This window comes from Episyrphus balteatus, chromosome 1 (genome assembly GCF_945859705.1).
Source record: "Episyrphus balteatus chromosome 1, idEpiBalt1.1, whole genome shotgun sequence".
NCBI classification, from domain to species: Eukaryota; Metazoa; Arthropoda; class Insecta; order Diptera; family Syrphidae; genus Episyrphus; species Episyrphus balteatus.
The window spans coordinates 29,189,150-29,203,669 of NC_079134.1; the positions used below are offsets into that span (position 1 = coordinate 29,189,150).

Here is a 14,520-nt window from a genome sequence, read left to right on the forward strand (position 1 = left end):
AGTCGCCTATGCGTAAAATCCTGGAAATAGATATAAGCCATTTAGAAACACTTATCGAAAGTATAAACATTCATCATAGAAACGCTAGGAGTCTTAATTTTTTGGGAACTGGTCTCAAAATTGTGGCCGGTACTCCTGATTTTGATGATTTCGAGAAAATTAAATTTAACCAGGATCAATCAGTTAATTCGAATAATAGACAGGTTATTATCAACACAAGGTACCGGGAACAAATTAACAGGCTTTCAGACACAGTCAATAGTATTTTAGCAAACTCAAAAAAACAACAAATTGACACCTTCCATCTTTATGAAACCTTGTTAGCAAGGAACAGAATTATAATTAACGAAATACAAAATCTTATAACCTCAATAACACTTGCAAAGCAAAAAATTGTAAACCCAGTAATTTTGAAAGATGTTGATTTAAATTCAATAAACGAAAAATTTGTAAACATAAGCATTGTAGAACTAATGGAAGCCTCTAGTGTTAAGATTTTGCAAAATGAAAATGTATTGCATTTTATAATTAAGTATCCTAAACCTAAGATAGTTTGTAAGAAGGTTATTATCTTCCCTGTTGCGCATAAAGGTAAAATTATATACTTCAACGGCAATAATGTGGTTGCAGAATGCGGAAAACATGTACTGGCAGTAGAAAATTGTGTAGAAACAACAGCATCTACATTCTGTAAGGAAGTTTCTATCAAGACATGTGCTCAACAACTGCACTTTGGTGGAACAGCGCATTGCAATACAGAACCAGATCATAGGGATGCAGTGTTTGTAATCGATGAGGGTATTATTGTTATAAATAACAACCATGTTATTATAAAGGAGGCCAACAATACTGAAATAGCTATCAACGGGACATACTTGCTCACTTTTGATGATGAAGTTTCAATAAATGGAACAAAATTTGTTAATTACAACAACATTCAGAAGAAACATCCGATTAGTGCAACATCATCGATTGTTAATATTACCGGTCATATGGAAATATTGAGCTTACCGTTTTTGCATAAATTAAACGAAGACAACTTACGCTACATTGGTGAAATGAAAACCAAATTGACGACTCACCCATTTATAGCCTCCTGCGTTACTCTTTCGATCATTGGAGTAATTTACATTTCTGCTAGACTGAAACAATGTCAAAACGAACGACGTCGAAAAGTCGACCTAAAAAACATGATCAAGGCCTTGAAGAAGACCGAGGACGGCCTTCATTTAAGTGAGGGAGGAGTTAACACGATCTCCTAGGTCGTCAGCGGAAGCGACGGTCGTGTATGTCGTCGTCGTCGTCGTCGCGTCGTCAATATCATCGCCGACATACAACATTATATGCTGACACAACGACTTCTATAAACGAAGTCGTTCACACCGTCGTCAGCCACAAAAAAGATAGAAAGCAATGTGATATTTTGCACACGCTGCAAAATATTATAATTGCTGCACCAGCAGCAGGGTAGAATAGAATTAGCTTAGAACTTAAGTCTTCAGTCTTTAAAGAGATTCGAATAAAATATCATATACCAAATACAAACGTATTATTATTACTTACACAATCGTGGACCCAATTGGAGAAAGTGATAAAAGTGTTTGGTAACTTCTTACAAATTAAGAAAATGACATTTTCTACAATTTAAGGATTGAATAAGTGAAATAAACTTTTGTTTTTATCCGGAATGCATCTGTTTTGTTTTTATTGCGTTGTTTTTTCTTGAACTATTCTTGTGCAATCTCTAAGACGGTTGATCTTCCACGTTCCTAAACTTGCCAAGATCTTCTACCATTATTTCTTTGTAAAAGTTAGCATCTGTTTTTGAAGCTTGAAGCTTCAATTTTGCCTTTGTGCATCATAAAAACAAAGCGTATTACTATAACACATTTTAGTGCCCTTTATTGGCGATGCGATAAAGGTTATTCTTTTATAAACCAATGAAATAGGGCTAATATTAACGTGGTCCATCTGAGTTTGTATGTTTTCCTTTAAAAACCACTATTTACCTCACTACTTTTCAGTTCGAATGCAACTATAAAATAGTTAACTTTTTTGTAATCTTAGTAGAACGTAAAATGTTGTTATTTTGCATTTTGAGGCTTTTTTAATGTTGTGCACCTTTTATAACTTCCAGGATGGAACAAACCAACACGTTTCCATCGCACTAACACCACGTTTTTGACCGATTTTAGCGGCAAAGTGAAGAAAATTGCAGCTAGTTTTTAAGTTATTTTTTTCTCTGCTCGTGACTTGGGTCTCACCTGTCTTATTTTTTGATTTGATCACTAGTTTACGATATTTTAAAAATTATCTCATCCAAATTTGGCAAATTTTCCAATATCTTTCGCGATTTTGCATAGTGCAGGTGCATTTCCAATGTTAGATGCTATTTATGGATTTTCTGTGGGGCCTATTGGTAGCTCGTAGCCCATAATTGGTTATAATGTGCAAATAATGTCAAAGCTTAATATTGCTTTACTAAAATTAGTGTTGTCCATGATTTTTCATCATTTTTATCTAATTTAAGAGCTTGTTTCTATTCAAGTGACGCAAAAAAAACACTGTTTTTTGTGAGGTAATGCGAAAAAACACAACTAGAAGCCATACGGTTTCTGTTTTGGGTTTTTTGTTTTTACAACATTGTTTGTTAAAAGTTCCTCTTTGAAAATGCAAAACCAAAAATCTACTAAGTTACCTCACCAAAGCGCCAATCGCTATTTTCTAAAGAAAAAATGTTGTTTCTATTCAAGTGACGCGAAGTGTACATAAACGATCATTTCAAATCATTACCGTGCCTAAATTCCATTCATAAAATTGAAAATAAATACCTAGGAACAAAAACTTCTCCGAGTTTCTTAAATAAAATGGTCAAAACAATTTAGGGCAAATAAAGCTTTGATTTTGAAAAAAATTGAAAATAAATACCTAGGAACAAAAGCTTCTCCGAGTTTCTTAAATAAAATGGTCAAAACAATTTAGGGCAAATAAAGCTTTGATTTTGCTGATTTTCTTATTTGTGAAAATAAAAATTCGCGCGAATTTTTGTATTCAATGTTTATTCAAATGTTTTAAAAAGCTTTTGAATAATTGTATATTTATAAATGTTGTAAATTGAAGTAAAACCAATTTTTGAAAGTTGGTCTTATTTCACTTGGACTAATTTCATCACACCAATTGAACATTTAATGAAGAAACTTTCGAAAATTGACGATTATTCCAGTTTTGAATACTTATTAAAGTAATTTTCGAAAATTCACTCGAATTTAAAAGATATTTGATCATTTTTTTTATACATGTTTTGGAGAAATATTGCCAAGAAAATTTGAATAATGAAAGTCCACAGGAACTTTGTGTCAACTTTTAACCCACTTGGGTGGGTTGTAAGTCCATAATTGATTTATGGAGCTATGACCCACACTAGTGAGCCAAAAGTCCATTATGGACTTTAGGCCTGTGGACTTTCGACCCTGCACCGCAAAAATTAAGTGTACTTAGAACCACGAATTAAGTTCCACTAGATTGGCAAAATTGCACACTATGGTCCTGAGCGGCAGCGCTTTTGAGCGGCTTAGCGGCAATTTATTGAAAATATTACTACCACATTTCAGTAAACTAAAATATTGTACAATGAATTACTGAACAACTTTTAAGATAAATGTCTGAACACACTACCTACCTACTACTGCAAAGGTAGACATGTGAACGCACCTTTAATAAATATTAAACTACCTACCCTCTGAACACATCCCTAAAAAAATTCCCTTAAATGCTGAATATCCCAAAACATGCGCCCCTCCTGGAAAGGAAGAGATTGCAACATTACCTTTTTGTACTTAGTCCTATAATTTATGTGTACAGGTAACATTGTAATAGGCTATTGATTATGTAGTTTAGAAAGGAACTAAGACGTTCACGGGTTTTTATTGCAGGAATCGTTCAATGGGTTATAAAAGAAGATAAAACCGCGGAGTGCTATTAAATGAGAGGGTGGAAACTGAAGATAGGGGTGCAAAAGCCCCCTTTTTGGTTTTTTCAATATACCTCGTAAACCAAGCAAAATTTTGATATATTGCACATAAAACTTTTTGTAGAGAATTAAATTTCCTATTGGAATAATGTTTTTTTAAAAATTGAAAAAAAAATTTCCATACCAAAATAGTCGAAACAATCATAAAAAAAATATCAAAAAAATCGATTTTTTGAGTTTTTTTGCTTTTTTACCTGTACATTTTTTTTGGGTTGAGATAGACATAAACATTGCTCCAAAGAAAAAAAGAAGATTAAATTTCCTTCAAAATGCTGTACTCACTAAATTTTTTCATTGAAAATTGACCGAAGTATGGCCATTTTAATCTATCTTTTTTTTCGCATTTTTAGTTTTACTCAGTAAAACAGAAACATTTGAGGGGAAAGTACGATAACTTAAGCACCATGAACTGATAATGAGATTTTGTAGAGGGGCTTAAATACAATTATTGTTTACTATGGGAGGGGGGTCAATGTCCCCCCGTTTTGGCGGGAGGGGCAATTTTCTAAAAAAAATACTTAAAATAAAAAAAAATTATTAAAAAACAACGGCAACACTTACAGCTTTGATTGATACTTTTTTCAAAAGCTAGAATTATAAACTTAATATTAATTTTAAAATGAAGTTATTTAAATGAATTGTTTTTTATATGTATAGGTACATTTACAAATATCTTAAATCCAACGTTAAAAAAATTACTTTTAACGAAAAGTGATATGCTGAAAAGTAACCTAATTTTAGATAGTGCAGACTTAAAGACAGGTTATAATGAGTACAAATTGTATTCAGTACATGTACTATACAATGGTTACATATATCACATTTGAACAAAAATTTTAATGAGCAAATAATATAATCATTTAATAAATATATACTCATATAACTATTATTATAGAAATGACAACAAACTCAAGACAAACCATCAAAATATGTGTACAAAGTAGGTACTCTAAAAAAACACATATTTTGTACTATATGCTGCTTAAGACAAGTATACCGCAGAATGTTTTCTTAGTAAGTTTTGATAAATATAATCAATCCAAAATGTAAATAATGTTATAGCGGTTATCTTTTTTTTTTTAATAATGCAAGAGAATAATCGATATCTCCAAAATTAGTGATGAGAACTAGGTATCAAAAAAAAACTATCGGATTACTCGATAGTTGCAAAATTAGTTCGAAAGTTCATTAAGTTACTATTTTCATTTAAATAACTTTTTTTATTCGATAGTTTTTTCATTCGAATAGTTTTTAATCGATAGTTTCTTAATTTGTTTAAATATAAGATAAAAACTACTTATGAATGGATTTGATAAAGTGCTCAATATAGGTTTCTGCACTTTAACCCTTTTATTAGACAAAATTTTACCCATCATCTACTGAATTTTATCACTGATAAAATTCATGTGGAGTCATCGGCACTCGCAAAAAACAAAACATAAGCTTCAAGCTAAAAAGTTCATGTGTTGAAAAAAAGAAACAAAACAAATCATTATGAGTACCTTTATCAGATTATCCAAATTGTACCTAATGTTTTTTTGTTGACTTCGAATTTACACTCAACACGTTGTAAAGATTTATTCTATCATATCAATAATATCATTATAGGAAATTAATGATATGATAAGACAAGATTCAATTAATTTATAAGATTTTTGTATCATCATGATAGATATTGACGGGATATAAATACTTGGAACATCGAAAAAATATTTTTATTATTGAAAAAAAAATTGATATGAAGAAGTTTTTAATTGTTCTTTTGAGTTTAACTTTGGGTAAGGTTTGATTTTTTCAAGGAATAGAAAATTTGTACTGAATTTTGATTTTTTTTTTTTTGTTTTTGTTTTGTTAAACAGTTTTTGCTCTTCCAATAAATGAAGTCGAGGATAGCCTAGAAGATGATGTACCTGAAGATGGATGGTTTGTTCCACAAAAAGATGGCTCACTAAAATGGATGACCGAAGAAGAAGCTCAAATACAAGCACGAGCTCAACTTATGTCTCGAAAAAAGTCTAAGGAAGCTAAAGTCGAATTTTATTTGTACACTGCAGAATTCCCCAATGAAGGACATCAAATATATATTGGAGATAGTGCAAATTTGAAAATGTCATCTTTTAATAGTGAGAATCCAACAAGGTATGTTTTAAGGATCATTTCATTTTGCCTTGAAGTCCTAATTAATGTCCTTCATTTCTAGAATTATCATTCATGGCTGGCAAAATAACTATAAATCCGATGTTAACACAGAAATCCGTGAAGCTTTATTCAGCATGGGTGAATACAATGTGATTTCTGTGGATTGGAGTGACAAAGCCGATCGTTATAATTATGTATCCGCTGCAGGAGCAGTTTCTGAAATCGGTCAGAGAGTTGCTCATTTGATTGAATTCCTTCGCGATGAAGGAAATGTGAAAAATGAGGATTTGATAGTCATTGGTCATAGTTTGGGAGCTCATGTAGCTGGATTTGCTGGTAAAACGATTGAAGGAGAACAAATTCACACCATCATTGGCTTGGATACTGCATTTCCTCTGTTCAAGTATGACAAATGTGATGAACGCTTATGCAGTACGGATGCAATGTACGTTGAATCAATTCATACAAATGGAAAACTATTGGGATTCATACAGCCAATTGGTCAGGTGGCATTTTATCCAAATGGAGGCAAGACTCAACCAGGATGTGGACTTGATATGAGTGGAACGTGTTCACATTCGAGAGCTTATATTTATTATGCCGAGTCAATAAGACAGAATTTTTTGGGTCTGAAGTGTGACGATTGGAAAACTGCTGTAAAGAAGAATTGCCTGGCAGGTGGTCAAGGAACAATGGCAGGATTTAGTCATGCATATAATTATATGAAATTGGATGGTACATTTTATTCTCCAGTAGATAAAAAGTCACCATATAGTTTGCTTACTAAATATAATACATAATAACAAGAGTAATATATTCCGTATAATCTTGGTTTGCCAATTTATAAACAAGAGTAAAATAAATTTTAAAAAATGCATAAACAAACATTTATTCAGATTCTTTTTTGGGTATGCTTACCGTATAAGAATAATAATTGTAAGGTCTGTCCAGTAGTCCTGTTATCTGGCACTGCCTTTTTATATATACCAAATAATTGGTGGAAAAAGGGATTGAAAAACGATTAACTGGCAATCTAAGATAAAGATTAAAAAAAATTATGTAATGTATATTTATATTAAGAGATTAAACATTTAATTAAATAAACCTAATTAAAAAATGGTATCAGGTGAAAATTAAAAAAATAATACCTAAAACTACTTAAAACAAAATTTTAATACAAGTTTTAAAAGATTGAACGATTTAGGTTTGGTCACCGGAAAATTTATCGAAAACAATTCTTCGAATTACAATTCAGCGAACACAATTGATCGAAAAAACAATTCACCGAACAACAATTCCTTGAATAACAATTCATCGAATAACAATTTATCGAATGACAATTCATCGAATGACAAATTCATCGAATAGATTATTAAAAATCATTGTTTGCCACCACAATGGCGTGCCATACCTTTTTGTAAAGCTAGTAACTTTCTCTTTTAATATGCATTTAAATAAAAATGTTTTAGGGAATTTAAAGAAAATTTCAAAATTTTTTTAAGTCCTAAATTTGAAAAAAATTTCTAAGTCCTGAAATATGAAAAATTGTTCTAAGTCCTGAAAAAAAATTTCTTAGTCAAAAAATATGAAAAAAATTTCGCTTAATAAAATTTTTCACATATTAGGACTTAGAATATATATTTTTGTAAAGCGAGTAACTTTTACTTTTATTTTGCATTTAAATAAAAATGTTTTAAGAATTTTTTTTTTTTTTCAAAATAAAATTTTTGAAAATATTTCTAAGTCCAAAATATAAAAAAAAAATATTCTAAGTCCTAATTATGTGAAAAATTTTATTAAGTCGTGAAATATGAAATAGAAATTTTTTTCATATTTTTGAACTAAGAAATTTTTTTTCAGGACTTAGAATAATTTTTCATATTTCAGGACTTAGAAAAATTTTTCACATTTAGGACTTAAAAAAATTTTGAAATTTTTTTTAAATTCCCTAAAACATTTTTATTTAAATGCATATTAAAAGAGAAAGTTACTAGCTTTACAAAAAGGTATGGCACGCCATTGTGGTGGCAAACAATGATTTTTAATAATTTATTCGATGAATTTGTCATTCGATGAATTGTCATTCGATAAATTGTTATTCGATGAATTGTTATTCGACGAATTGTCATTCGAGGAATTGTTGTTCGGTGAATTGTTTTTTCGATCAATTGTGTTCGATGAATTGTAATTCGATGAATTGTTTTCGACGAATTTTCCGCAAATCTTTAGGTTTATCACGATTCAGAAAAGTTCAAGACTTAATAATCGAATAGGTAAGTTCACAGAATATAAAAAAATACTGATAAATTCTTCGAGAAAAAAAAAAACATTAAAAGGCAAATATAAAGCATTAGATGTCTCTTATTAATTTGAGCAACATACAATTTCAAAGAAATACAATTTTAAGAAAAATACATAGTTTAGAATTAAGAGTATCTTATTTAATACATTCTTATAGACTATTAAGTGAGACATTATGCATAGAACCAATTGGTAAGTGCAATAGTTTTGCTGATTGTTGATTTCACAGAAAGTTTGCCAGTTTTATCATTCAACCAACCCAAAAAGCTGTTTTTTTGAGTTTTTAGTAACTGAGCGAGATATTACTAAGAGACGGAAAATTAAATTTCGCATATGTACATAAGAAGACAACACGGGAAAATATGATTTAAGTCAAAAAAAAAAAACGCAATATAAATTTTATTCCCCATTAACATGAGCATGAATTTAGGGATGCCTTTTTCGCAAATCTAAATGGGAATAATGTGTTACTTTTTTGCTATACGGGTCTAAAAGGATGTTTGAATTTGCTTGAAACTTGGTAGAGATGGTTTTTGACAAGACTCATCTTTTTATTTTTTTAATATTCCCGTTTTAACGATTTCGATTCAATTTGGTGCACGTAAAAAACTAGTTTTTGTGACCTTTGACCCCCCGTAATTTTTTTGCAGGCCTCGGATCTATGAGGACTTTTTAGATTTAATTTATGATGGTGTTTCCAACAATCCTACCAATTTTCAGTTGGCTGGGAATTAATGTAACCTCATCCCCTTATTTTAGTCTAATTTGACCGGACTATTATTCTAGGAATAAAACATTTATTAGAGGAATAAAACTATCTGCTTTTTTCAGAGACGAATAAAAATTATTCTAAGGAATAATCTCAACAAAAATAGTGTGTCAATTTTCAAAGCTGTTTTGAAGAAAATGTTGATAAAATGGATTTCTTTGAGATTATAAATTATACTTATTTCACAAATTTAAAGACCAATGCGTTTAAAAAGTAAAAGGGAACACAGGAAAACAAAAATAATTATGAATACAAATGACGTTTAATTTTGAATATTTTTTGAATTTGACATTTTTTGTTATTCTGTAGAATAGATTATTCTTGATTAGAAATTCAATTTTGTTATCTGATTGTTTATGAGCCTAATAACTTTATTCGTCGAACAGTCAACTGACTGTTTATTAGAAGATTGAAAAATCGGCTCTTAAACCAGTAAAAACTTTGCGATGTTGTTCGGGGCAATGTTACTTCAGAGAATAAAGTAAATATTTAATTTATTTCAAAATGAATCTTGTCTCTATCAAGTCATGAAATTTTATGATAGGAAAAATGAAAAATGTTAACTAATCAAAACTATTTTTGCAGAAATGTTTATTTTTTTTACTTATAGCGTTTTTAATCGAAACAGAAGAGAAATGTTTAAATCAGGTCAAGGTTAAACTTTGTAAATGTGTAAAATGAGCTGTGCTATACTTTTTTGCAGAATTTTTTGGATAAAGTTACCATCTAAATGTGGTTAAGGTAGAAAACTTTTGAAGTTGAGGATAATTGAATTACCTCATACTCTTATGAGTTATGACAGTTTATTCTAATTGACTCATTATATTCTTTGGTTTTGCTTTTATCGAATCTTTAGTTTTCTCTTGTTGAGTTAATGGATCACTAAAATTCACAGAGTCAGAAATTGATGTTTTCTCTTCCGCTATTCCTTTTTCTTAACCGCTTTTAATATGTCTTCTGTAAATTCTGCTTCAATTCAAATTCCAGATTAATGGACTATTGTTGTTTTAATGCTAATTCCCAGGTTTAAAAGGTTTAATAATCTTCTTAAACTAAAAACTGTGTTGAAATACGTATTTAGGCCTGAATATTTTGAATGAATAAATTCAGTTAAAGAATTATTTATAAATAAGAGAAAGAGAGTCGGCGATAAAAGATAGCCCTGTGGTACGCCACGATAACTTTGTTGGCTAGGACGCGTTGCTTCAGTATCCCTTCTCATACTCTTTGAAAATTAATTCGCACAGTCATTAGTTTGGAATAACATTTGAGTTTATATGCTTCCTAAAGCCTGAACTACATAGAAACACAAAGTGAAAAAAGTACAAAAAAGTTTCTAATTTTTCAAATAATTTAAATTTTTAAATGTGACACCAATAAAATTGTTTTTGTTATTTTGTACTTCTGTTTAATTTTTACACTTTTTTTGACTTTGTGTTTCGATGTAGTTCTAGCTTTAAATCATTAGAATTTTCATCACATTTGAATCTTCATCACTGTGTATGATATGTATAATATGTAGCCTCCTAACGTTCAGAAACAAGCTCACACCAAGCCATACCACGTGTTTTTTTTCGGTTCCTTTTTGGCAAAATAGGATTCTGGTTATTTTTCATTAATAAAATAAAACATTCAATTAGATAATTTTTTATTGAAATAAAATTTAAAACAATTTCATTCAACCAATTACATTTTAACAACTTAAACTTAAAATACTTTCCTTATAATAAACATTTGTGTTCAAATTATAAATTCAAACTAGTCATCTACTAAACAATATCACATCATAATAACTCTCTTCCCTACTTCCTTCCATAAGGAGCCTTCTTATTAACTGGCGTGAAAAACGATCCACTTGCATATTTGTAATTTTTAGGATTACCCAATAACGCTACACCATTATCTTCTGGACAAGCCTTCTTAACAGCTGTCTCCCAATTTTCACATTTCAAACTCAAAAAGTATTGCTCCTTAATAGCTTCAGCATAGTAAATGTATGATCTTGAATGTGCACAAGTTCCAGCCAAATCAAGACCACATCCTGGTTGTGATTTACCACCATTTGGATAGAAAGCAGCCTTACCAATTGGCATTAGGAATCCCAATAAACCTCCATTTGTTTGAATTGATTCAACATAAGCAGCATCAGTGTCACATAAACGTTCATCACAATTTTCATATTTGAATAATGGCAATGCAGGATCGAAGGCGATTATTATGGGAATTTCACCTTCGGTAACATGTTTGCCAGCATATCCAGCAGCATGAGCACCCAAACTGTGACCAAAAACGTTCAAAGTTTTCATTGACATTTTTCCTTTGGTTACGAGGAAATCAATCATTTGAGCTACAATTTTTCCAACATCTGGAACGTATTTGGCTGAAGTTGCATAATTTAGTTTGTTTGCTTTGTTACTCCAGTTGACGGAGATGACATTGTAGTCGCCAGTTGTTAAGAGAGCATCACGGGTTATTGTATTCACATCAGATTTGTAATCATTTTGCCAACCATGAATGATGAATCTGAAGAGAAAAAACGTTTTGTGTTAAATAAGCAACGAAACAATGGTTTCAATTTCAATCGAAACAAAATTAAGGAAACTGAGCGAAAAATTGAAAAAGCTAAGATATACAAATACAAAACGTTACACAATTTGGCAAACCCCAAGTCATAGCAAGAGGTAAATGAATACTTATTAGAAATGTTTCGCTTAGTTATCAGTAACTTAGCGAAAAAAATACTTTCAGATAAATAAATAAGAGTTTTATAAACTTAAAAAAGGTTTATTCCCTCAGTTCAAGTTAACAAGTATTTTTGGAAAGAAAATTATTTCGCTAAATATAAAATATTTTAAATTAGTAACTGTTACTAAAACACTAATTCAAGTTTCCATCAATCATTTGCATTATTTTCTATTTCAATATAAAGTTTCGCTAAGTTTACTCAACTGAGCGAAACAAATTTTAGAATAAATGCATTGAATGGAAGCAACTTAAACTAAACAAATAATAAGTTTCTTTTAAAGAGAATTTTCTAATACTAATAAATTCGTTTTCTGTGAGGAAATAATTTCGCTAAGTTATCGGTTGAAGCTTTTAAAAAGTTACATAGAAGTAGTTTTTTTCTTAGCATTAGTAAGGTACCAATAAATTAATAATTGCGTTTAATTTTTTTAATTCTTTTGCTGGAGAACAATTTCGCTCAGTTAAAGTCAGCTGAGCTGAAACATTTTTTGGTTCTCTTTATTGGTAAATTTAAAAAGTCTTCAATACAAGGGTGCTGCTTTATATCTGATCGCAGTATGAAGTTAATTTATTTCATTAACTTTTTGTCAAAAATCATTTCGCTCAGTTATTTTATAAGCAAAAATGTGTGTCATTTAATTAATTATTACAGTAATTATAATATAATTCCATTGCATTTCGATTAAGTTCAGTTTGTCAAACAAATAAAACAGTTTCACTTGCTTCACTTAAACTGAGCGAAACAACTTTCAGGAAAAAATGTATTGGATTTTCGTGAAATATATTTAAATAAATTGCCAATTTATTGGTTACTACTAAGTAAAACTATGGAATAGTTTATGCTATGAAGTAGTTTCGCTATGATATTATCATCTTAGCGAAATTAAAAACTACCAGAGAAATAAGTGAATAATCAGAAAATGCTAAAAAAAAACAGTTGTTTGTTAATTGTTTAGTCAAGATTAAGCAATTTTCATTGAATTTTGAAGAAAAGTTATTTCGCTCAGTGTGTATCAACTCAGCGAAAAAAAAATTCATATGATTTTAAATTTTTTTTTTGGATAACAAATCACACATTAAGAGCCTTTTATCTTTTTATCAAAGGAATTATTTCGCTAAGTTTATTTTAAGGTACACAAATAAACAAAAGTTAAATATCAGATTACATAAGTGATCTGATTAAATTGGTTTAAGTGTTTTAATTAGCTATATCTAATCTATATCTTTGTTAGAAACATTTTTAACTAGTCTATTTCTAGAAATTTCGCGTCACTAAAAACAATAAACTTCAACTTTCAAAACATTGTCTTACCTTGTTGGATGTTTCTTGTTAAAATTGGAATTTTTCAAGCTATCAACATCGTCTAATAGAAGTTGATCAGGTTCATCGGGATTATTTCTGGTATATAGATAAAATTCAACTTTAACTGGTTTAGCCTTGCGTGCCCTCTCATCATGTCGAATATCCATATCAGCTTGTTCTCTTGTCATCCATTTAATTGATCCATCAAGTTGAGGTACTAACCAACCATCTTCAGATGATTCATCCTTTAGACTTTTTTCCAAAGGAAGTGCCACAACTTCAAAAAAAATAAGAAAATGTTAAAAAATTCAAAAAACTTCAAACTTTGATATTTGTTTACCTGCTGTAAGGCTTAGAAGTGCTAACGCAAAAGACTTCATTATTATTTTTTTTTTTAATTTATTTTTTTTACTCAGAAAGTGCCTTACTTTAGTTGGGCTCTAATTGCTTTTGATTTTGATTCATTTGGCTCAATCGGCTTTTATACACTCGCAATGGCTCTTACATTGGGCTACTTTTTCCTATAATCCATCATTTTATCAACCTGTCACAAATCACATCCTTATCACAAATAAAGAATTGGCGAATTTTTTATGATAGGATTATTTATGTATGCCTCAAATAAAATTTTTTTAAAGTCAAATCAAATGATTCTTATCGGTTATTGATTGCATTTTTTTTTATTGCTCAAAAATTTTGTATTCTTATAGATAAGAAGTTAATCCTATAAAAAAGCTTTTATTTTGATTGTTTTCTTTTATTTTTGTGTAAGGTAAGAATTTAATCGAAAAAAAAGCTTTTTGCTTTATTTTTTTAACTATCTTAATAAAATAATTATTTTCTTATCGATTCATAGAAATAAATAAACTTCAAAGACTGATAATAAAATGAGCTTATCGTTGGCTTAAAATGTGATTAATATGTGTAATTATTATTATTATATGGATAAGAGGACTGATGTACAAAATCACTTGCATTTGACATGACTGTAATTATTTGATTTGAAAAAGTTTTTCTTGATCTTAAAAGTATGTTCATTTTTATAAACTATTGATTTTAATAAAGATATTTGATTTTTACTTGCTCTACAGGGCAAGTATTGGTTTCGTGTAGAAAAAAAAATTCGAGGTTTTAATCAAAACCAACATTACGATGATGGAGAAGATCAAAAAAGTGGTTTTCGTCATGCCGTCCGTCGCACAGTGATTCCCAGATGGAAAAAACCCAAAAAAT

General features: G+C 29.8%; 2 protein-coding genes across 2 annotated transcripts; one reads left to right on the forward strand and one right to left on the reverse strand.

The window, feature by feature from the left end:
* Nucleotides 1-5,768: 5,768 nt before the first annotated feature.
* LOC129911531 (phospholipase A1 VesT1.02-like) lies at nt 5,769-6,969 on the forward strand. The gene is made up of 3 exons (XM_055989388.1): nt 5,769-5,808; nt 5,890-6,169; nt 6,231-6,969. The coding sequence occupies exons 1-3, from the start codon at nt 5,769-5,771 to the stop codon at nt 6,967-6,969; spliced, it is 1,059 nt and encodes a 352-aa protein (XP_055845363.1).
* Nucleotides 6,970-10,967: 3,998 nt separating this feature from the next.
* Nucleotides 10,968-13,726, reverse strand: LOC129921518 (phospholipase A1 VesT1.02-like). The gene is made up of 3 exons (XM_056003380.1): nt 13,628-13,726; nt 13,297-13,564; nt 10,968-11,762 (listed from the first exon to the last, which is right to left on the reverse strand). The coding sequence occupies exons 1-3, from the start codon at nt 13,665-13,667 to the stop codon at nt 11,042-11,044; spliced, it is 1,029 nt and encodes a 342-aa protein (XP_055859355.1). The 5' UTR covers nt 13,668-13,726; the 3' UTR covers nt 10,968-11,041.
* Between the last annotated feature and the right edge of the window lie 794 nt (nt 13,727-14,520).

Bases quoted from the DNA above. Each gene is read 5' to 3' on its own strand.
- LOC129921518 (XM_056003380.1), bottom strand. From the start codon at position 13,667: ATGAAGTCTTTTGCGTTAGCACTTCTAAGCCTTACAGCAG. The intron at 13,565-13,627 runs GTAAACAAATAT...TTTTTTTTGAAG, and splicing joins ACTTCTAAGCCTTACAGCAG to TTGTGGCACTTCCTTTGGAA. The intron at 11,763-13,296 runs GTAAGACAATGT...TTTTCTCTTCAG, and splicing joins AACAAGAAACATCCAACAAG to ATTCATCATTCATGGTTGGC.
- LOC129911531 (XM_055989388.1), top strand. From the start codon at position 5,769: ATGAAGAAGTTTTTAATTGTTCTTTTGAGTTTAACTTTGG. The intron at 5,809-5,889 runs GTAAGGTTTGAT...TTTGTTAAACAG, and splicing joins TCTTTTGAGTTTAACTTTGG to TTTTTGCTCTTCCAATAAAT. The intron at 6,170-6,230 runs GTATGTTTTAAG...CTTCATTTCTAG, and splicing joins AATAGTGAGAATCCAACAAG to AATTATCATTCATGGCTGGC.